General features: G+C 50.0%; 3 protein-coding genes across 7 annotated transcripts; 2 read left to right on the top strand and 1 right to left on the bottom strand.

Moving 5' to 3' along the window:
• The first annotated feature begins 78 nt into the window (after nucleotides 1-78).
• Nucleotides 79-6,682, top strand: ANKZF1 (ankyrin repeat and zinc finger peptidyl tRNA hydrolase 1). Its single transcript, XM_089916354.1, is given in 14 exon segments — nucleotides 79-458; nucleotides 1,360-1,472; nucleotides 1,695-1,797; nucleotides 1,921-2,138; nucleotides 2,728-2,840; nucleotides 2,934-3,081; nucleotides 3,686-3,914; nucleotides 4,107-4,292; nucleotides 4,954-5,250; nucleotides 5,253-5,384; nucleotides 5,490-5,635; nucleotides 5,767-5,910; nucleotides 6,040-6,125; nucleotides 6,353-6,682. Coding segments are annotated over 14 exon segments (2,187 nt in total). The 5' UTR covers nucleotides 79-310; the 3' UTR covers nucleotides 6,477-6,682.
• On the bottom strand, nucleotides 2,375-17,867 carry GLB1L (galactosidase beta 1 like). 2 transcript variants are annotated; one of them, XM_022567739.3, is made up of 17 exons: nucleotides 17,140-17,866; nucleotides 15,667-15,793; nucleotides 15,326-15,492; nucleotides 14,922-15,072; nucleotides 14,374-14,434; nucleotides 10,499-10,593; nucleotides 10,226-10,400; nucleotides 10,079-10,137; nucleotides 9,854-9,975; nucleotides 9,704-9,744; nucleotides 9,388-9,506; nucleotides 8,994-9,068; nucleotides 8,785-8,874; nucleotides 8,546-8,659; nucleotides 8,126-8,257; nucleotides 7,216-7,431; nucleotides 2,375-7,053 (listed from the first exon to the last, which is right to left on the bottom strand). In XM_022567739.3, the coding sequence occupies exons 2-17, from the start codon at nucleotides 15,733-15,735 to the stop codon at nucleotides 6,790-6,792; spliced, it is 1,950 nt and encodes a 649-aa protein (XP_022423447.2). In that variant the 5' UTR covers nucleotides 15,736-15,793; nucleotides 17,140-17,866; the 3' UTR covers nucleotides 2,375-6,789. The 2 variants fall into 2 exon arrangements, with proteins under 2 accessions (XP_022423447.2, XP_030616352.2); XM_030760492.2 differs by lacking the exon at nucleotides 8,546-8,659 and having other exon boundaries at nucleotides 17,140-17,867.
• Nucleotides 17,230-21,057, top strand: STK16 (serine/threonine kinase 16). Of its 4 annotated transcripts, none has more exons than XM_022567743.2 (8): nucleotides 17,231-17,434; nucleotides 17,795-17,984; nucleotides 18,786-19,005; nucleotides 19,256-19,389; nucleotides 19,571-19,691; nucleotides 19,817-19,912; nucleotides 20,314-20,435; nucleotides 20,551-21,057. In XM_022567743.2, the coding sequence occupies exons 2-8, from the start codon at nucleotides 17,899-17,901 to the stop codon at nucleotides 20,687-20,689; spliced, it is 918 nt and encodes a 305-aa protein (XP_022423451.1). In that variant the 5' UTR covers nucleotides 17,231-17,434; nucleotides 17,795-17,898; the 3' UTR covers nucleotides 20,690-21,057. The 4 variants fall into 4 exon arrangements, with proteins under 4 accessions (XP_089772475.1, XP_022423451.1, XP_030616353.1 ...); XM_030760493.2 differs by lacking the exon at nucleotides 17,231-17,434 and adding an exon at nucleotides 17,439-17,503; XM_089916349.1 differs by lacking the exon at nucleotides 19,817-19,912 and having other exon boundaries at nucleotides 17,230-17,434.
• The last annotated feature ends 190 nt before the right edge of the window (nucleotides 21,058-21,247 follow it).

The following is a 21,247-nucleotide window of genomic DNA, read 5'->3' as shown; positions in this document are numbered from 1 at the left end:
CGAGTTCACGCGGTTTAGTCACTGCTGGAGGTCGTCGCACGGGTAATGAGGAGCGGTTGGTTAATGAACCTCAGTGATTTTAATTCTGTTGGACTGGATTTGGTTGCTGAATGCGCCCCCATTTCACTCTTGTGTGGTCCGAGACTGGGGGGTGTGAGAAAGCGGGCTGGGGTCACGTATTAACCCCTGTCACCAGGGCGAGGGCCGTGGTGCCTTGCGCCGTGGGGGAGACCAAGTCATGCTGGCGGGAGACGCGGCATAGGATCTTGCTTTGGGGAGCTCTGTTTCTTAACCGCCTTTGTGCTCAGCCATGTCGCCGGCTCCAGCTGCAGCCCAGGCTTCTGTGTCGGTCTCCCTGTTTGACCCCAAGGCGGATACTCCGGTCCTTCAGGGCCTGCGCCTGGTGAGCCATGCTCCCGGGGAGGCTCTGGCCCAGGCTCTGCAGGTTTCCTATCCAGGTATCTGGGAAGGTTTGGGGTGGACCCGTGAGGGACGTGACAGGGCTCTTTAAAGGGAGCTTATTGCTCCTTCAGGGAACACATTTTTTTATTGGTGTTTCCCAGCTTAGGAGCCCTTGTTGACATCTCCTTCTACTGGATAAAATTTATCAAACCCCAACTGCAGAGTGTTTGGTTTTTACTTTTCCTTTTAAGCTGAGGTTTGTGTATATGTTTCTTAACTGTTATGAATTTAAGGCAACATTTGTACGTGTAAAATTAAAATCTATATTTTGGTCAAAAAAAAAAGAATTCACTCGATCTCTGGATTTCCAGAACAGGCTCCTGAATTGTCTCCAAACAAGTCTCTTGCCATTGTTTATGCCTCATCATGTTACCACCACTGCCTGCAAAAACACTTCAAAATTCCTTGACATAGTCCAAATTTAACTATTCCAATCAAGTCATTCCTTCTTGCTGAATATAAAACAACTTACTCTTGGTTTCATACAGCTTTAGTTTGGCTGTTTCTCTTGTACCTTTTTAAAGAACAAACTGCACACTGTAATTGGAAATATAAGCTAAAAAAGTGGCATTTGGGAAGTGATTTTTGCACAGTTAAAAAGAATTTTAACTTTACCAGAAATCATTTTCTAGGATTTCTCTAAACAATCCCGTTGATTAATTTACAATGTTTGATTTATATTCATTTTACGTACATCTTTTCAGAAGCATATTTATTGTATAAGGTGATTGTTGTGCTATTCGCTTCGTTATTACTAGATTGTAAATTCCTTGAAGGCAAGGACATGCCATCTCTTTTTGTATCCTCCTCTGCTTTGTATATCAGACTCTGAATGTAATCCTAGATACTGTGGATTTGGGCTCCTTTTCTACCTCTGTTTACCCTCCCCTTATTTAGGTTCAGGGGAGAGAATAAGCCCAGAAAGAAAACCACTCCAGGGTCCTCTGGATATTTCAGAGAAGTTGTTTCGTTCAACCTGTGACCAGACCTTCCAGAACCACCAGGAACAGGTAAAAGACCAGGTACAGAGCTAAATGGTGGAAGCAAAAGTGTAATGGTAGGTGGGGAGAGGTAGACATTTTGTCTTTAATGAATAAAGTTCCATGTTTTAACTAAGAAAGTTAGTGTTACCTGGTCATACTTCCTGGAGTTCTGTTAGAGGTCTTGTATACCATAAAAGGCCAGGCTGGGCCATGCTTCCACACTGTGCTTCCTTCTTTGCCTCCTGCTAGAGGGGACATTATGAACTTGATTGGCATCGGTTTAACCTAAAGCAGCATCTCAAGGACAAGCCTCTCCGGTCTGCCCTGGACTTTGAAAAGCAGAGCTCCACAGGTGATGACTGTTGGGAGACCTGTGTGGGGATAGGTCATGGGGATGGAGAAAGACCCTAGTTTAGGAGCTTGAGGAAAGGTCAAAGATGGGGCACCAAACTTGCGTATCTCATGTTGTTCTCAGGAGATCTTTCCAGCATCTCAGGATCAGAAGACTCAGACTCAGCCAGTGAGGAGGACTTGCAGATACTGGATGAGGAGAGGGCTGAGTTTGAGAAGCCTGACCTACCCCGAGGCTTCCACCCCCATCGGGTTCTTTTCCAGAATGCCCAGGGCCAGTTTCTTGATGCCTATTGCTGTGTCCTAGGCCCTCGCCAGGCAAGTGCCAGCACAGGTTGTGTGGTCAACTCCAGCCTCCTGTACACTCAGCCTAGACTTTCCCTCAGCACAGTCCGTGTCTCACTTCCTTCCTTCCTTCCTGTTGGGGGTGGGTATCACACTTGACAGCACAGTCTTGGATTGAACTGGCTTGAATCTTAGAAGGGTCAAGTGTAATGGAATTAAGTTTGGAAATAGACCAATCTAGGTTTGAATTATGGTTCTACCACTTGACCTTGACTACCTCCACAAGCCTCAAATTTTCTTTTTTTTCTTTTTTTTTTTTTTTGCGGTACGCAGGCCTCTCACTGTTGTGGCCTCTCCCGTTGCGGAGAACAGGCTCTGGACGCGCAGGCTCAGCGGCCATGGCTCACGGGCTCAGCCGCTCCGCGGCACGTGGGATCCTCCCGGATCAGGGCACAAACCCGTGTTCCCTGCATCGGCAGGTGGACTCTCAACCACCAGGGAAGCCCTCAAATTTTCTTATTTGTAAAATGGGGACAAATAAGTTGTATTAAAAGAGATGATGCATGTGAAGCACTTAGCATTGGCACTTATTTCTTGCTGTCAGAAAGTGCCACAGATATGTTCGTGCTGCTCCTCTGTCATCCAGGTGCCCCCAGAAGCAGCAGAAGTGCTGCTACAAAACCTGAAAAGCGGAGGTCCCAGGGACTGCATGGTGCTCATGGCTGCTGCTGGGCACTTTGCTGGTGCTGTTTTCCAAGGGTGAGAGGGTGCTGCATGGGGTAAGGATGGAATGGATCCTGGTAGCCTGGGAGTACCAGCTGGTTTCCAGTACTGAGTCTGTGCTGTCTACAGACAAGAAGCATTGACACACAAAACCTTTCACTGCTACACAGTGCGGGCCAAGTGGGGCACAGCCCAGGGGCTTCGGGATGCCCGGGGTGCGGCTTCCCGCTCTGCTGGAGCCAACCTGAGGCGCTACAGTGAAGACATGCTATATAAGGTGAGTTAAGTGTCCAGATCTGGTGCTCCTCTAATCCACACTTTTTCCCTCTCAACTGATTAAATGTTACAGTAGGGAGGCTGGCTCCTGTATCCCCTGTCTTGGTTATTTTTGGGTAGATGAAGGTAGAATGGGGTGAATGCCCAGGATTCTTAGTCCTGTCATTCTCCCTCCATTATCTTCTTTCTTTCTTTCTTTTTGGCTGCATTGGGTCTTCATTGCTGCGCACGGGCTTTCTCTAGTTGCGGGGACTACTCTTCGTTGCGGTACGCGGGCTTCTCATTGCGGTGCCTTCTCGTTTCAGAACACGGGCTCTAGGCATATGGGCTTCAGTAGTTGTGGCACGAGGGCTCTAGAGTGCAGCCTCAGTAGTTGTGGTGCACGGGCTTAGTTGCTCCGTGGCACGTGGGATCTTCCCAGACCAGGGCTCGAACCCGTGTCCCCTGCATTGGCAAGCGGATTCTTAACCACTGTGCCACCAGGGAAGCCCCCTCCATTATCTTCTGCCTCCCACTCCCTACACATGATCTGTGGGTCATGTTTTGGTTGGAGATTTAAAAGTAGCAAGTGAAGAGATGCAGGGCTGAGTTACTTTCTTCTCTAGGATGTTTGTGACCTGCTGGAAGGGCCAGAATAGGCTAAGGTGCTGGAGAAGGCTGGGACGATACTGATGCGTGCACCCCGCTCTGGCCGGTCCTTGTTCTTTGGAGGCCATGAGGCTCCCTTGCAACGTGGGGATCCCCGACTTTGGGATATCCCCCTCACTACCCGCAGACCCACCTTCCAAGAGCTACAGCGTGTGCTCCATAAGCTGACCACCTTGCATGTCCACGGTGACCCTTCTGTCCAGATCCCCAGACTCCCTAGACCTTCCCGTACCTCCCGGCCCAAGCCTCGGCTTCTCATTTGTGCACCCAGATGATTTTCTAGCCCTCGTACTGCAGTCCGATGGCATCTTCATTGAGAGAAACCTGGGCGGGCTTCTCCTCAGCTAAATTTGAGAACCATCTTTTGTTTTATGGCAGGAGAAGACCCCCGGGAGACAGTCAGGTTGGATTTACCTCAGACAAACTGGAAGACAATGAGAGGAAGGAAGGCCACTGAGGAAGAAAGAAAGGTCCGCAGTGATGAAAATGAGGCACTCGGGCGGAATGAGGAAGCTCCCAAACAGGGTTTGAGCACCATCTGGCAATTGTCAACTCTCTCTCAGGGTCTGTCCTAGAACTGCAGTGGCAAATCCCCTACTGTCATAACTTATTCACTTCCCTATTTATAGGTAAACCCTTACATACTACACACACACACACACACACACACACACACACACACGTCTGTTTATAGTGTGGGGTATGTGGTAGCAATTACACGTTTTGTGACTTTTCCAAATCTATCGTCTCTTTTGTTCACTGACGTTATCCCTAGTACTTTGAGAAGTCTTAGCATGAAGTCGATGCTTGAATGTGTGTTGTGTGGATCTTACATAATTTACCTGTCTTCTTGGATGCTCTGGTTTTGGGCTAAGGGCTGCTTGCCTTGCTGCAGACTGTTGGCCTGCATGGCTGTCACTGCTCGTGCTTTCCTCTGTTGTGCACCACCCTAAGGCTGTCATGGGAATGTTCAGGGACTCTTGTCCCTGCATAGCTTCTTCTGGGCCTGTGCTTGTCTGGGCTGCGAGCCTCATCTCTGCATGTGATACTAATGGCTTCAGCTCTTGATGGGCTACTTTATCTTGGGTGACAAAATACAAACACTTTTATTTCAAGTGATCTGGATTTTCTCTCTGTGTACATTCTTATGCATCTGGGGCAGCCCACAACCTTCTACCCTCTGCTTATTCCTGAGATGGATCTAACATAGCAGATTTTTCCCTAGGTTCAGAGTCAGAGGGAGAGGATGGCTCCCAGGTAGAGTTGGAGCTAGTAGAGGTGACACTGGGGATGCTGGATCTTCGTGAATTTGAGGTATTGCCCAAGCAGAGGAGGAGAAAAAGGAATAAGAGGGAGAGAAACCAAGACCTGGAGGCTGGGGCGCAAATGACTCTTTCCCAGCAACCTCAAGAAGATGAGGCCTTTTCAGAGTCAGAGCCTTTGGGGCCTTCCCCAGATGAGGCCAAGTCCCCTGGTCAGCCAGAGCACTGGGATGTGCTCTTGGCTGCTTGCCGAGCTGGAGATGGGGGATGCTGAAGCTCTGGCTAGCTGCCAGCCCCCTAGACCCTGGAGTTCTGTCTCTGCTCAGTGCCCCCTTGGGCTCTGGTGGCTTCACCCTCCTGCACGCAGCCGCCACAGCTGGGAGAGGCTCAGTAGGTAAGGGCCCTCGTGCCGGCCCCTCCTGACGATGATCTTGGCACCAGCTACTTAGCAGTGTTTCCCCTGGTCTGCTTGGGTGATGTTGGGAGGAGCCGGAGGCAGGTGATGTTGAACTCATTTTTTGGGTTTTTGCACCTAGGGACTACCGGACCCGGCCACCGTACACGGTTGCAGCTGACAAATCATGTGATGAGTTCCAGAGCTTCATGGAGAAGAATCCAGATGCTAATGATTACAGCAAAGCTCAGGTCAGCTGGAAGAGGCAGCAGCAGGGTGGGAAAGCATCAGAGATTCTGGCTAGATCTTTTCTATTTTCTTCCAGTTTTACCAAGGATAGTTTGTATAGGTCTTACCTTATACCTTCCCAGAAATCCTCCAGGTGCCAGGGCCACTGACAGCGGAAATGGAGGCGCGGCAGGCCATTCGGAAAAGGGAGCGGAAGGCAGCCCGGCGGCACCGGCAGGAGCAGTAGTGGGAGCAAGAAGAGCAGCGGAGATTTGCCGCCCTCAGCGACTGAGAGAAGGCGAGGCTGGAAGTTCTTTCTTCCCCAGCAACACTTCCTTAGAGGTCTGATCCAGTGTGCAGTGTCACTTCTTGGGTACCCTCTCCACCACTGGGGCCTTGTCCTTAACACAACTTCTCTTCCCCTCAGGGAGCTCTGGCTGCAGAGCGCCGACTGGCTGCCCATTTGGGAGCCCCTACCCCTCAGGTCCCTGACCCTGCCATCATCAGTGTTCGGTACATAGAGGGGGTGGGCGTGAGTGGGTAGGTTGTGATGAGTTAGAGGCCATTCTGGACAAGTAGAATGCGTGCCCGCTCAGTGTTCAGAAAGGCTGTTGAAGGGATTTGAGACGCTCTGGGAACCTTTGGAATAAAAATAGAAGTGGCAGGAGGAGGGACAGGGAAGGCTTGGATTAGAAAGTTTCTGGGACACCTCTCCAGCCATTTTTCTTCCTCTTGTTCAGACGCCACTGGAGCTGTGGGACATCCCTCCAAGGCCTCATATTCCCTTTCACTACTTTGACTTCTTTCCTCTCCACACGCTGCCTCCAGGATCATCGCTGTCGGGCTGGAAAGCCCTTTTCCTGATCTCTTACAGCTCCACCTGGGGCCAACTCTAGGCTCTGAGAGGGCACATACACACTGGCCCCCTCTGGTTTCTTCTTCCCCACGAAACCAGAGAGTATTTGGAAGATTGGGGTGAGGGACATTCAGGAACCAGGGCCATAGAGGTGTGTGGAGCTGGTACTGTCTCTGGAATTTTAATCACAATGAAGTTTGGCAAGGAAACTGCACTTGTACTTACATTCAGACCTGTGGCCTTTGTTTCCTTACGGTCACCATGACTAGTACCAAGGGATCCTGCCCACTCCATGTCCCAGGTCCAAGGGTTACCTTTCTTTCAGTGCCCACTTAACTCCATTGGTTCAGAGGCACTTTCAGCTGAGAGGGAATAGATGTATGTCTTATGCATAGTGCTACTGAGGATAGGCCTATCCAGGAATTGGATTTGGGGCTGAAGAGGCACATTTTCTAGCTCCAGCAACGTGATTTTGTTGAGGGCTCCCCTAGGAAACAGCAGGGGTCTTGGCACATAGAGGGTCTGTTGTGGCCCCCTCTTTGTCCAGTAGCGGCCCAGGTTAAACCCATTGATCCAGACTTGGCCCTGGGGAGGAGGAAGGAGAGGAATATAAAGGATCAGCTCTCAAAGGGGTAGAATTATCCCCTTTGGGGTTTCTAATCAGAGGAATAATTTCTGCTCTCCCTCCTTCCAAGATTTTCCTCTTACCACCCTACTCCCCAGCCCCACCCTCACTGTCAGCAATACCTTGGTCCATCCAGGTAGAAAGAGAAATGTGTCCCCGCCTGAGTCTAAAATTGGGAAGGTTGTAGAGTAGAAGGTGGGGCCAGAGGGAGTTTGAGGATGTGAGCTTTTCAGCAACTGGTTGGGAAACCACCACTTTACAAGATTATCAACTTTCAGAGGGAACATCAGCCACTGGGTAAGGACCGTTTGCCCCAGAATTGGTGGCTCCAATAGGCCCTGTGAAGAAGGCAAATGAAAATTCATCATTCTCTAAGTTCTAAGGCCAAACTATCCCTACTCAAGCCCTGGGATGCAACTAGTGGCCATGTCCAGATCCCCACAAGCTGCTGCTTTGCTGCCTAAGCCCTAAGGACATAGCTTTTTTTTTTTTTTTTTTTTGTGGTACACGGGCCTCTCACTGTTGTGGCCTCTCCCGTTGCGGAGCACAGGCTCTGGACGCGCAGGCTCAGCGGCCATGGCTCACGGGCCCAGCCACTCCGCTGCATGTGGGATCTTTCCAGACCGGGGCACGAACCCGCATCCCCTGCATCGGCAGGCAGACTCTCAACCACTGCGCCACCAGGGAAGCCCAGGACATAGCTCTTGTTTATCTTCTATTAGGCCCCTATCTTTCCAAGGGAGTTCGGTCAATAAGAATATTGGGGGGTGGGAATTCCCTGGTGGTCCAGTGGTTAAGACTCTGTGCTCCCAATGCAGGGGGCTTGGGTTCAATCCCTGTTCAGAGAACTGGATCCCGCATGTCACAACTAAAGATTCTGCATGCTGCAGCTAAAAAAGATGCCATGTGCTGCAACAAAGATCCCACGTGCAGCAAGTAAGGCCTGGCGCGGCCAAATAAATAAATAATTTAAAAAATGAAATTAAAAAAAAAAAGAGTATGGGGGCAAGGGAGTGGGCATAGCTAGCTCACCTTGAAGTCACTGCTGTTAGACCCAAAACTGAGCCTCCCCATGTTCTCCAGCAAGACATCCAGTTTGGCCCCCTTTTTCCCCGTCAAAAATAGGTTGTGTTTCATGTTTCGTTCCAAAACACCCTGAAACACCTGTGGATAAGAGTATCTGTAAAAGGGAGGAGCTCAGCATCTAGCCTGTGGCCACCACACAGGAAGCCACATTAGGACACTGATTTAGAGGGCAAAGAGAATATAGCTCTTCTGTCACTTATCCATTCATAATGGAACCTTATCCTTAGTCAAACTCTTCCTCATCCCAGCTTATCCCCTCAAATGTGAGCAGGCAGTGGGAAAAGGTAGATATGGGAAATTTAAGACTAAAGTGTGCTGGGGAGGAGAGGAAATGGGCTCAGAGATAGCCTGGTATTAGGTTCTCACCCCATCCACCATCACGTAGGCACGGTCATGGACTCCATTGTTTGGCACCCAGAATTGTGTTGGCTCAGAAACAGTATGGGTCAGATAGGTCCGGTACAACATATACCCATGGTCCTGGGTGTGTAAGAATAAGTTTATAAGCTGAGAGATAAGAAAGGATACTGTGGGGAAGATGCATAGCTGAGGGAACCCCTGGTATAGCTGTTGCCATACCCACCGGATGGGGGATTATGCTTTACCTGGTTGACAGCCTCAAAGGTCATTGGCAGGATTGAATGGATGGGCCCTTGGGGACATAGGAAGTCTAGGAAAGCCAGCAAATTCCCATCCTGTTAGAATAAGGGGAAAGTATCAGAATATGAGGGAACTTTCAGAATAGAGGGTAGGACAGGCTGGGCTATTTAGAGAATAAAGGGGTAGAATTAGAGAGTAATGGAGAGAAGCTTACCAGGTGTAGGCTCAAAGGTCCAAGCATCATCTTGGGGCTGGGGGGAGGTAAAGGTCCCAAGGGAACTTCCTGGAACTGAGATCAAATTCTCTCAGGAACCATAGGAAAACCACACAAAGAACCCCTATTCCAAGACCCTAGTGCAGGGTTCTTAACTGGGGGTCCAGGGAAGGGCTTCAGGGGTCATGAAGGTTCTGTAATTTTACACATATTTGTGTGTATCTCCCCAGGGAATCCCATTTGGGTGGGTGAGAAATGCTGCCATAGGGTGCTCAGAGGGCTCTCTGGCCCAGACAACAACCACTGATTTATGGGATCCCTTTACAAGTAATTTGGGTACTCCCTCCCCCCAAATTAATAAAAGCTTTTGGTGCTTAATGAAGTGGTGGGGCACCTTGCTGATGACATTTCGAATAGCAAAAAGCTTAGGTGTGGGGTCCCCTGCTTCAGATATGGGTGCATCGTAGTCGTAGCTGGTAGTAATTGGAAGAAAGCGTCCCTTCTCATCAGCACCTGGTCAAACAAATTTAATTAATTCCATATATCTTTCAGGTGATAGGCACTAAGCAAAGAAATGCATGCAGAGAGTTTTGCTATCAGCAGGGGCAGCAGTGGCCACATCCAGCTTCTAGCGTCCTAATCCGTGCAGCCCGCAGATTCTAATTCCTTGCTGCCTCCCTGCTGCCACCCCAGGGACCATCTGGACTCACCATTCCAGTATCCAAAGTTGGTACCTCCATGGAACATGTACCTAAAGTGGGGGAGAGCAGGGGGAAAGGTAAAAGCTGACCCACTGAATCTTAACCTTCATCCCCAGCACCCAGTTACAGAGTCATGCTGGCCCCGGTGTCTCCAGTTACATGTTCACACTGGCTCCCAACTTTAGCATGTTCTCTAGTCCTTTGGTTACAGCTGGTACGGAGCGTGTGGAGTGATTCTGGCCCCAGTAATCCAGCCAGCCTGTGTAGTACTCAGAGTTCACCTACAGCATGAAGTGAAAGGAGCTGTGAGCCAGATGGGAACCGAGCTCAACCCATTTCCCACTCTGACACCTGCTTTGATTGCCCTCCCCTCTGGCTCCTCACCAATGGCCCGCGGGGTTCATACTTCCGAAGCAGGGCAAAGATTTTGGTCATGTTGTCAGCTGCAGAAAGGAGGCAAAGGTGAAAGATGAGCAACATGGAACAGGTGCCCCTTCCCCAGACTTCACTCCGAACCCTTGCTCAGGAGACCTGGGCCAAAATCTATAGTGGTATAGAGTCCCTGGAGGGAGCCACATTTGAGGCCTTCAGGGCCATCTGTGGTGAAGAGCAAGATCTTGTCTCCAAGCAGTGCACGGAAGAGCCCAGCCAGGTGTCTCATGTAGCTCATGTCGCAGGCCCCGTAGCTACCGTATTCATTCTCCACCTGCCAGGGGAAAGGAAAAGTGGAGGTCGGCTATGAGGTGGAGAAATTAAGGACACCGTCACCTCCTTCCCCTAGCCCAGTCAACTTTCCACTTGTACCTGAATGCTAATGATGTTGCCCCCATTGTGGTAGAGCCATGGATGTATCTTGGGCAGCAAGACCTTGAGCCAGGAGTCCACTGCGGCAAGGAAGTCTAAAGGAAGGGGCAGTGCTCTGTTCATCAGGGCACCACCACCTCTGCAGCCCCCACCCCTAGCCTCAGTGCTAGCAACTTCAGTGCTGCCTGAACTCTGGGCTGCACTTTGCACCCCACTTGTCCACAGCTGTGTCTGGGAAGCAGTGACTTGTCAGGAGAATCTCTGAACCCTAAGCACTTGTATAGTTGCATGGCAATGAAATTTGAGCATAGGAAACAAAGCAGTATTTCTTGTAAATTCATTTTTTAAATGTAAGAAAAATGTTAAAACACATCAAATGGAGCTGTTATTATGTAATCATATATACTTGAGATTGCTATGAAGTAGCATGGGAGTTTACAAAAGTGTAGAATGTCTGACCTGCACCCTGATATAACTGACAGTCCAGGAGATTTAAGTCATCAAATGAAAGATGATATTGGGTATCATGCCTTAAATTCTCAACTCCTATTGGTGATTTCTGTTGACTCACCCTCAGAAGACTGATGCATGACCTCTGCCTCCTTACCTAAGCAACTCCAACTCAGGCTTCAGATCTTAAATTTCACTTCCCCAAGGAAACCTCTGATATCCTAGATGAGGGTAGATCCCCCTGTTACACACTCTCACATCACTTCATACTTCCCTTTCGAGTGCTTAACAAATTATAATTAAGCATTTATTTCTGTAATTGTTTCCTGTTGGTCTCCCCCACTAGTGAGCAGGAACCTTGTCTGTCAGGTTCATTTGCTGCATCCCTGTCATTGAGGACAATGCTTAGCAGATAGCGGACTCTCAAAGGTGGAGTCAACGAAAGATATTTTAGAGGGTATTTTTATATTCTTAAAACATTTAATTCCTTTACGTTTTGTGTTCTGTATAAAGGAGGCCCAGGTTGTTTTGCCTCCTTTAATCCAAGCATACATTAACTCTCATTCAACAGGTATTTATGGGTGCTCACTATGCACTAAGCAGTGTTCTAGGTGTTAGGGATACAGAAGGGAACAAAATGGACAAAGATCTCTGTCCTTGTGGAATTTCCTTTCCAGTGAGGGAGGCAGTGAATTAAATAATCAGGTAAAATATGTAGTGTGTTAATGCCAAGGAGAAAAAATTAAGCAGGGAAGGAGGATATAAAATGGTGGGGTGAAGGGAGTTTAAATTTTAGAGGGTGGCCCAGGGAAGGCATCAGCGAGGTCGTTCTGCAGGAAGATAGAGGCAGTACCACGTGCAAAGGCCTCAAGACAGGAACAGCAGAGAAGCCAGCATGAACAATGGGGAGAAGAGTGGATGTCAGGGAGGTGACTGGGCCAATTAGGTAGGACCTAATAGACCATTTTAAGGAATCCATGGTTCGTATTCTGAATGAGTTGAGAACCTGTTGGAGAGGTTTAGACAGAGAAATGACATGATCTAAAATATATATTTAAACTTATATTTTAAGAGGATCACACTGACTGCTGAATTAAGAATAGACTACATGGGGGAGGGGCAAAGAAGGGAAACCAGTTAGGAAGGTATTAAAGTAATCCAGCTGAGAGAGGTGGTTTGGACCAGGGTGGTGGCATTGGGGGCGATGAAAAGTAATTGAATTCAATATATTTTGAGGGTGAAGCTGACAGGATTTTCTGACGGACTGAATGAGGGGCCTGAGAGAAAGACAGGTGTGAAAAATTCCACCACAGTGTTTAGCCCGATGAATTGGAAAATGGACTTGCCATTAACTGAGACAGGGAGAGTGTATGAATAGCTGGTTTGGAAGGAACTTAGTTGTATCAGTATGCCTTTTAGACCTCCAAATGCAGAAGTCAAGTAGGCAGTTGGATATATGGTTTTGGAAGCCAAGGGAAGGTCCTGACTGGAGATATATATTTCAGAATCATTAGCTATCAGATGGAATTTAAAGCACGCAAATGAATGAGATCATAAAGGGAGTAAATATATATGGAAAAGAGGAGTGTCCAAGGACTGAGCCCTGACACACCCCAGCATTTAGTGGAAAGGGAAGTGGAGAAGGATCAGTAAGAGACTGAGAAGGAGTGGTCGGAAAGATTGTAGGGGGAGGGGCAGGGACCAAATAAGTGTGGTATCATGGAAACGGTGAGAAGAGTATTTCACAGGACAAAGTGATCAACTGGGCTGAATGCTGCTGACTGGTCAAGGGGGATAAGATCTGAGACATCACCATGGATTCAGCAATGAAGAGGTCACTGGTTTTCTTGAGAAAAACAGACTGCATGTTGTTTTTCCATCAATACTTTATCATTTTAAATGTATTTCATAGTCAGTTGAGTTTCGGAAATGCTATAAGTGGCATAAAGCTCTCCAGCACCCTAAGAAGTGAAACAGCACCTGGAGAGTCCCCAGCAGATATAAGGAATTTTGACCTTTTTAAAACAGTAAACTTTTTAAAAGGTGTAAAGCAGATAGAATTATTCCCTGCTCTAATGACTTCCTACTTGCACCTGAAATGAAATCCAAACGCCTTGAAATATTGGGCATCTCATCTTTTCTTTTTCATGCTCTTTCCCTAATTAATGTCTCAGTACACATGGATTTAAATGCCATCCTTACACCGATGACTCCCAAATTTATGCCTCTAGCTCAGACCTACTCCTAAGCTCCACATTCACACATCCTATTGCTTACTTAATATCCTCCCTTGAGTGATAAAAATTTAACATGACCAGAACACAACCATTGTTTCTTCCCCAAAAGTTGTTCTTTTGCCACCCCTTGTCTTCTCTATCTTCCCTAAGTCAATAAATGGCACCACCATCTTGACTGGCCAGAAACTTGATTCCTTTCTTTCCTCATCCTACCCACACTGCCCCCACCCCTCCCCCTCTCATCAAAATCTGTCAGTAGAGTCCTGGTGACTTTTATCTCCAACCTATAGCTCAGTCCTGCTCTCTTCTTTCTATTTCCACCACTATCACAGTCCAGGAGCCGTCATCTCTCTCCTCAGCTACAGTCATAGTCTCCCAGTTAAGTTTCTCCACCTCTACCCTTGCTCCCCTCAATCCATTTTCCACATCCAGGCTAACGTAATCTAAAAACAAATCAGATAATTCTGGTTAAACTCTTTCAATGACTTTCTACTGTGCTTATAATAAAATGCAAACCCCTTACAGTGGCCTGTAAGATCCTGCATTAACAGTCCCTATCTATCTACAATTTCTTGTCATACTACTCTCCCTCACCCACTGTGCTCCAGCCATGCTGGCCTCAACCATGCCATGATCTTTCTATCTCTGGGCCTTAAAAGATACCATATCCGGGAACTCCCTGGCGGTCCAGTGGTTAGGACTTCGCACTTTCACTGCCAAGGGCCATTCAATCCCTGGTCTGGGAACTAAGATCCTACAAGCCCTGAGGCGCGGCCAAAAATAAATTAATTAATTTTAAAACAATACATCATTCCCTCTACCTGGTCGTTCTCGCCTCACTCTTCATATGACCGGTGTTTTCCCTTCCCTAGAGTAACTGAAATGTCATCTTCTCAGGAAAGCCTTTTCTGGCCTTCCTACCTAAAAGAGGCCCTGTTATTCACTATCTCAACTCCTTGTCTATTTTCTTGTGTAGTATTTTTAAATAATCTTATAAGTTTGGGGTTTTTTTAAATTAACGTTTCTTCCAGACTGGGTCTGTCTGGTCCCCCAGTTCCTAGCATTCTGCTGGGCATGATGAAAACACTAAATATTTGAATGAATGATCTCTGTTTGGGGCACTCAAATGACCCATTTTGTTGTTGTCCTTTGCTTTTTTCTGTGTCAAGTCTTTTTTTCTCAGCTCACCTGGATCTGAAGTTCTCAGATGAATTTTAGGTTTTCGAAGCAACCAGGCTGGGAGACCCCCCTGAGACAAACATAAAGACAACAGAGAAGTGAGTGGGGGACTTCCCTGGTGGCGCAGTGGTTAAGAATCCGCCTGCCAATGCAGGTGACATGGGTTTGAGCCCTGGTCCGTGAAGATCCCACATGCTGCAGAGCAACTAAGCCCGTGCACCACAACTACTGAGCCCGCATGCCACAACCACTGAAGCCTGCGTGCCTAGAGCCCGTGCTCCACAACAAGAGAAGCCATTGCAGTGAGAAGCCCACACACCACAAAGAAAAGTAGCCCCGCTCACTGCAACTAGAGAAAGCCGGTGCAGCAACGAAGCCCCAAGGCAGCCAAAAAAAAAAAGTGACTGGGCTTTGTTGTCTGGGAGTGGAGTAGGGGAGGTAAGAAGGGAGGAAGTTGAGTATAGTGATGGAAGTGACCCTAGAGTGGGGGCAGATGCGAGTAGTCTGGGAACTGCACTTCGGAGGCTTTGCTTCTATTCATTCTCCCACTAACTCACCATCTCCCACTCTGCACAGATGTAAGGTCCTGGTCTCAGTATGACCAACAGGTTTGCTAAAGTTGCCTCTCTCAGAAATGCAAAGAGGTCACGGTTGGCATTAAAGTTATAGACCCCAGGCTCTGGCTCGTGGTAGTTCCAGGGCACATAACTGAGAAAGGAAGAGGTTAACAAGGGCCCAAGGCAGGGAGATGCCGCGGAGGCCTATGGGCTCAGGCTTTGCAGGGAATCTCCAGGAAGCTGTTGGAAGGAGGTCCTGGCCCACCCTTTCCCACCCTTGGCTGGGAGGCCCTGGAGCTAGAACCTCTCATACACAGCCAATCTTCCTGTCCTGATCCCCTTCTTAAGGGGGTGGTAGGAAGAGTAAATCCCACCCTTCCATGGCTCTCGGGAGCACTTCTTACAACTGTACGGCGTTGAGGCCACTCATTCGCATCTTGAAAAGCCGGTCTGCCCAAAGCACCCGTGGTACCCGAAAGTAGTGCAGGCTGCCAGACACGTAGCGGAACGGGGCCCCGTCCAGGAGGAATCTGTCATGATCCCGATCCACTACAAACGACCGAGTGTCTACCTGCAAGGGGAGACGGTGCTCAGCAGTGGTCTGGAGTCGGGGGTCAGCGTCTGCCAAGAGCAGAGATGGAACTAGCCCTTCCCAGTATTCTGTTGTTTTCACTTAAGTTCTCTCCTCCGCCATATCTGATCCCGTCTCCCCGCACCCAGCCGGCTGGTTTGATACTCATCCTACCTGGGGCAGCAGCCGCGTCAGGAGTAGCAGCAGCAGGGAGGGAAGGCAGAGCAGCTTCTGGGGAGCCATGGCGCTTTCGGAGCTCTTCTAGTCAGAGACGGTGGTCCGACCGTCACGTGGCGGATTCCTGGGAGGGAACCTCAGCGAGCAAGTGGGCGGAGACCACCTCAAGTTGCCAGGCGAATTAGTCTGGACTTTGTCTACAGCCTGCAGCTACCCACTACTCGACTAGTTTGTAAAATCCTCTACATCTTGCTACTCAAAGTGCAGTTCATGAGCCAGCTTCACCAGCATCACCTGGGAGCTTGTTAGAAATGCAGAGTCTCAGATCCTACCTCAAACCTATAGAATCAGATTTTGTATTTTGACAAGCTTTCCAGGTGCTCCTAAGCAAACTCAAGATTGAGAAGCAGGGATTTCCCTGGTGGTCCAGTGGGTAAGACTCTGTGCTCCCAATGCACTAGATCCCACATGCCACAACTAAGAGCCCACATGCCGCAACTAAGACCAGCGCAGCCAAATAAATAAAGATTGAGAAGCAGTGCTCTACTACACTGAGCCCCCTGAGGGTGGGGAGAATCTTATCCAACCTGAATCCTCTGCTTCTATCACAGGGCCTGGCACATAGCAGGTTAAATCTAGATGAATGTCAGAAACAGGTTCAGAACCAAGGGAAACCAGAGGAAAGGGGGTGGGGGGGACCAGATTACAAGAGGGATCTTTTTCCTGGAGAGTCCTTTGCTGCTTCAACAAAAGAGACCATCTAGGCCATCCTATTTTCTTTGGATGTGCACCTCTTTCCAATTTATCCCTGCCTGCTTAGGCAAGAGAGGTCGAGGACAACTGCTTGGTTCCAAGGCTTGGGAATTTGTGAATTTCCATTACACCTGCCTTCACAGTCCCAAGCCTGGGATGTGAGGACCAGGATAATATTATTATTATTAATTTCTGATTATTGACGCTGCCGAGAGCTATGTGTCAAATACTGTGCTAAGCACTTTCCCTCTCATTTAATCTCCAGACAACTCTGTGAGGCCGATGATGATCATTTCCATTTTACTGATGAGGGGGCTGAAGGATACAAATATGAAGTAGCCTGTTCAGTGTCACACAGCTAGTTTAGTAGAGCTGGGATTTAAACAAGGCAGTCTGGCCTCACAGTTCATGCACTTAACCTTAGGTACTAGTATACCCATTTTACAGTGAGGGAAAGTGAGCCTTCCAGAGGTTAAGTAACTTGTTCAGGTCACACAGCTAATAGGCTATTAAGACAGGATTCAGACCCTAGTCTGGTTCAAGAGCCTGAGCTCTTAACCACTGAGACTACGGTAATGGGATACAGGCCAGAGCCCTCAAGGTTGTACTGATCAGAGCTCCAGGGGTCCAGGCCGCCAGCACCCGCCCCTCTCAGCATCCACCTCGGGCTGGACCGTAGCTGGCTGCCCAGTGCGCGGGAGGTATGACGCCCCCTACCTCTGGCATTGGGAGATGGAGGTCCTGGGGGGCCTCAGGCCGAGGCCGGCTTTGCTCCCCTTTGGCGTAGATGCCTGCGTCTTGACCCGTACTGAAGGCCAGGTGTGGAACCCTCACTCGGGCCCTGGGACCCGTCCTCCCCCTGGCCTAGCCAGCACCGGGCCTCTCAGCTCCACGCCCCCACATCGCCTGGGTGCCCAGAGGTTGCTAGCATACTACGGGCCGTTACACAGGCGCGGGCTGATGACGTAATCGCTGTTTCCGGTGTCTGGCGCCTCCCTCCAGCCGAAGCCAGGTGAGTTGGGAGTCCAGGCTGGCCCACCCTGGGCTCTGCGCGCCGAGACTGGGGTGGGCTGTGCAAGTGGTGGGTCCGGGCCTCGCACCTCCCCCCCGGAACCCCCCCATGACCTGCCTTTGCAGCCCAACGGGCGTGGGAGTGGGAGTCGCCTAAAGGTGGGCGGGGGTTGGAGGAAGTGGCCTGGGAGTCGCCGCGGGGCCTGAGGCTTTTAGGCACCTGACCCCAGCCTTGGAGCCGGCGTTGCCAGGGCCCATTTTTTCTAGGTTCCGAGATCTGGCCCTGAGCGCTCCACGTTGCCACTTTAGGGGTCTTCTGGATTGTGCCCGGCCAGCGACCCTGCCGTTCTTTTCCTTCCAGCATGATCCGCTGGGCCCCCAGCGACTTGCCTGAAAGAGACCTCTCAACCTGGACGAACCCTTTGGCAGCCCCAGACCGTCCTTAAGGAGGATGACTGAGACACTATGGGCCACGCGCTTTGTGTCTGCTCTCGGGGAACTGTCATCATTGACAATAAGCGCTACCTCTTCATCCAGAAACTGGGGGAGGGGTGAGTGTTTGGAAATCATTTAACTAGTCCCTAGGGTTATGGTGTTTGAAGGACAGCAGTCTGCACATGATAGGGGCACAAAAGTTTTCTGCCTAGCCTCTGATTCACCTGACAGAGCCCAGCTACTGTGGTGGTCAAGAAAGTGGATTGTGGAGCCAGGCTTCCTAGATTCACCATGTATGGCCTTGATAAGCCATAGTTTCATCTGCCTTTTGGAGCTAATTATGCTTTACTTGTAGGGCTGTGAGGAATAAATTAGATACTGCGTATCAAATGTCTCCCCTACGGCCTGGTTCATAGCACTTGATAAATGTTGACTGTTATTTATTTAATATTTATGGAGCATCTGTCATGTGCAGAGCCCTGCATTAAGATCATAGCACCTAGGGGCTTCCCTGGTGGCGCAGTGGTTGAGAGTCCGCCTGCCGATGCAGGGGACACGGGTTCGTGCCCCGGTCCGGGAAGATCCCACATGCCACGGAGCGGCTAGGCCCGTGAGCCACGGCCGCTGAGCCTGTGCATCCGGAGCGTGTGCTCCTCAACGGGAGAGGCCACAACAGTGAGAGGCCTGCGTACCGCAAAAAAAAAAAAAAATCATAGCACCTAAAAGGTGACTCTGTCCCTGGTCTTGAGCTCAAAGTGTAATAATCTTCAGACTTCTTTTTAGAGTCACACCTTGGGAGGGTTGTTACTAAACGGGAAAGACACCACCCTGCCCCACCCTTCTCCCCAGGGAATTCCTCTGGGTCCAAGCAGTGTGGGAAATGACCATGGTCCTTCACTGACCCCTTTGGCCCACAGTGGGTTCAGCTATGTGGACCTAGTGGAGGGGTTACATGATGGACAGTTCTACGCCCTGAAGCGAATCCTGTGTCATGAGCAGCAGGACCGGGAGGAGGCACAACGAGAAGCAGACATGCATCGCCTCTTCCATCACCCCAACATCCTTCGCCTTGTGGCTTATTGTCTGAGGGAGCGAGGCACTAAACATGAGGCCTGGCTGCTGCTACCCTTCTTCAAGGTCAGAAAGTCTCCTGGCTATGGAGGGGGTTGCAACAGAGCCACCTGCCAAGGGCTGTGTGAGCAGTCAAGAACGTTGGGAAGCAGAGACCGTGTTCTGGTTTGACTACTTCAGATTTGGGGTTTAAGGAACCCAGATGGGGCTGTGGGGTGTGTGGTGAGATGGTTGATAGGCTTTGTCATGGGGAAGGACTCAGGCTCAAGGAGCAGAGGCTAAAAAAACATCAACTGTGGGGAAACTTGTTTTGCAGAGAGGTACGCTATGGGACGAGATAGAACAGCTGAAGGACAAAGGCAACTTCTTGACTGAAGAGCAAATCCTTCAGCTGCTGCTGAGTATCTGCAGAGGCCTGGAGGCTATTCATGCCAAGGGTTATGCCCACAGGTCAGTGGGAGGCTCCTGTGTACCTGCGGGGCAGAAGGGAAGAGCCTCATCAAGAGAAATGAGAGGTCTCTGCTGTCCTCCCAAAGAACAGACCCCATGATTCTTTTGCGCCCCCCCCCCGGCCCAGGATTCCAGCCTTCCTGTCCAAGGACGCTCATGGTTCATTTCCACTTTCCTGCAGGGACCTGAAACCCACCAATATCTTGCTTGGAGATGAGGGGCAGCCAGTTTTAATGGACTTGGGTTCCATGAGTCAAGCATGCATCCACGTGGAGGGCTCCCGCCAGGCTCTGACCCTCCAGGTAAGAGTCTCTAGGTTCCTTTGCCTACCTGTTCCCCATCCTCAACCCCTTCTGGTGCGTGCCCCAATTTGGTCACATGACCATGACCTGTGCCCCACTTTTGAGCTCTGGGGCCACTGTTCCAGGACTGGGCAGCCCAGCGGTGCACCATCTCCTACCGGGCCCCGGAGCTCTTTTCCGTGCAGAGCCACTGTGTCATCGATGAGCGGACTGATGTCTGGGTGAGGAGGATGTGGGTGGGAATCTGGGTGGGGAGGAGTGCTGCTCTGTACCTACTGTGGAGTAGAACAGGTCTTTGGTTTCTAGCGCATGGGGCCCCAGAAACCACGTATGTCCTCATCCGCCCTCGACTCTCTTCCTGGAAACTGTCACTGACACTAAGTTGCTCAGGAAGTGGTATAATCCCGCCCTTTGAACAGGGTGAGTACAGCCAACTGTCAGGGCTGAAGGCAGTGGCCAAGCCCAGGGTGCAGAGGCCTCCAGCTAACTCGCAGTTTCTCTGGGCCCTGGTGGTGTCATGTGACTGAAGTCCGCATATTGTAGTTTCCTTTCACTACAGAATTAAGGGGAGCGATATCACCTACACTGGTCCCCTTCCAAGGAATAACCAAGTTATGCTTAGTCCCTAGGCTGTGTGCTATATGCCATGATGTTTGGGGAAGGCCCTTATGACATGGTGTTCCAGAAGGGTGACAGTGTGGCCCTTGCTGTGCAGAACCAACTAAGCATCCCGCAGAGCCCCAGGTGAGCAGTGAAGGGGGCAGCAAAAGCAGTTCAGACTCCTCCCAGCCGTTTGCGGGGCTGGAGCTGTGGCACAGGGGATGGCTGCCCTCATGGCCCTGCCCTCCTCCTTCTACAGGCATTCTTCAGCCTTGCGGCAGCTGCTGACCTTAATGATGACTGTGGACCCGCAGCAGCGCCCTCATATTCCTTCCCTCCTGAGTCAGCTGGAGGCACTGCAGCCCCCAGCTCAGAGCCAGCACACTACCCAAATCTGAACAAACCAGTGGCCATGTTGAGAAGGTGCCCCCTGTGCCTTGGGAAGAAGCTCCCACCCCTTAGTGGAATCTCCATCCCTTCTAACCAGGACAGCTGTCTTGTAGTTGGGGGCAGCTGGGGGGTGGGGACAGTCAGCTCAGTCTTCTGTCTCTGATTCTGCTCCCTTACGCCCAAGAGCAACAACTGGACTGGGGGCCTGACTGGGTAGTGGTGGGTGAGGGTGGGGAACGGGGAAAGGGGAACTGATAGAATCTGGTAAAGGTTCTGAGCAGGACTGCTGAGCTTACATCATGATCTGTCTCCAAATCTGGGAGCAGGAAAATGTATGAATAGAAGAATAAAGTGCAAGTAGCTTGGTGTGATCTTAGTTTCCTTGTGCCTGGAGTGAGAGAAGAGGTGCAGGGGGCCAAAAGTCTGGTTGCCATTTCCAAGGGAGAGCCTGGAGAGAAGAGGAACTGGCGTAGCGTCAAGAATGGCGTGAGTTCATCATTCCACGTACGTAGGCAGGTGTGCCTACCTTAGATCTGGCTGGTTGGTGGTGGGCAATACTTCTCCTA

This window comes from Delphinapterus leucas, chromosome 8, assembly GCF_059928025.1.
Source record: "Delphinapterus leucas isolate spDelLeu-1000000601 "Yukka" chromosome 8, BTC_Dleu_Yukka2, whole genome shotgun sequence".
Classification (NCBI taxonomy): domain Eukaryota; kingdom Metazoa; phylum Chordata; class Mammalia; order Artiodactyla; family Monodontidae; genus Delphinapterus; species Delphinapterus leucas.
This window is presented reverse-complemented; position numbering and strand designations above follow the sequence as displayed.

What these genes read in the sequence shown, in the direction of transcription:
- STK16 (XM_022567743.2), top strand. Translation starts at nt 17,899, where the DNA reads ATGGGCCACGCGCTTTGTGTCTGCTCTCGGGGAACTGTCATCATTGAC. An exon ending in ATGAGCGGACTGATGTCTGG is followed by an intron (nt 19,913 to 20,313) that starts GTGAGGAGGATG and finishes AGTTATGCTTAG; the next exon opens with TCCCTAGGCTGTGTGCTATA. An exon ending in AGCATCCCGCAGAGCCCCAG is followed by an intron (nt 20,436 to 20,550) that starts GTGAGCAGTGAA and finishes CTCCTTCTACAG; the next exon opens with GCATTCTTCAGCCTTGCGGC.
- GLB1L (XM_022567739.3), bottom strand. Translation starts at nt 15,735, where the DNA reads ATGGCTCCCCAGAAGCTGCTCTGCCTTCCCTCCCTGCTGCTGCTACTC. An exon ending in TGACGCGGCTGCTGCCCCAG is followed by an intron (nt 15,493 to 15,666) that starts GTAGGATGAGTA and finishes CTCCCCTTGCAG; the next exon opens with GTAGACACTCGGTCGTTTGT. An exon ending in TTCGAAATGTCATCAGCAAG is followed by an intron (nt 9,069 to 9,387) that starts GTGCCCCACCAC and finishes ATTTGATCTCAG; the next exon opens with TTCCAGGAAGTTCCCTTGGG.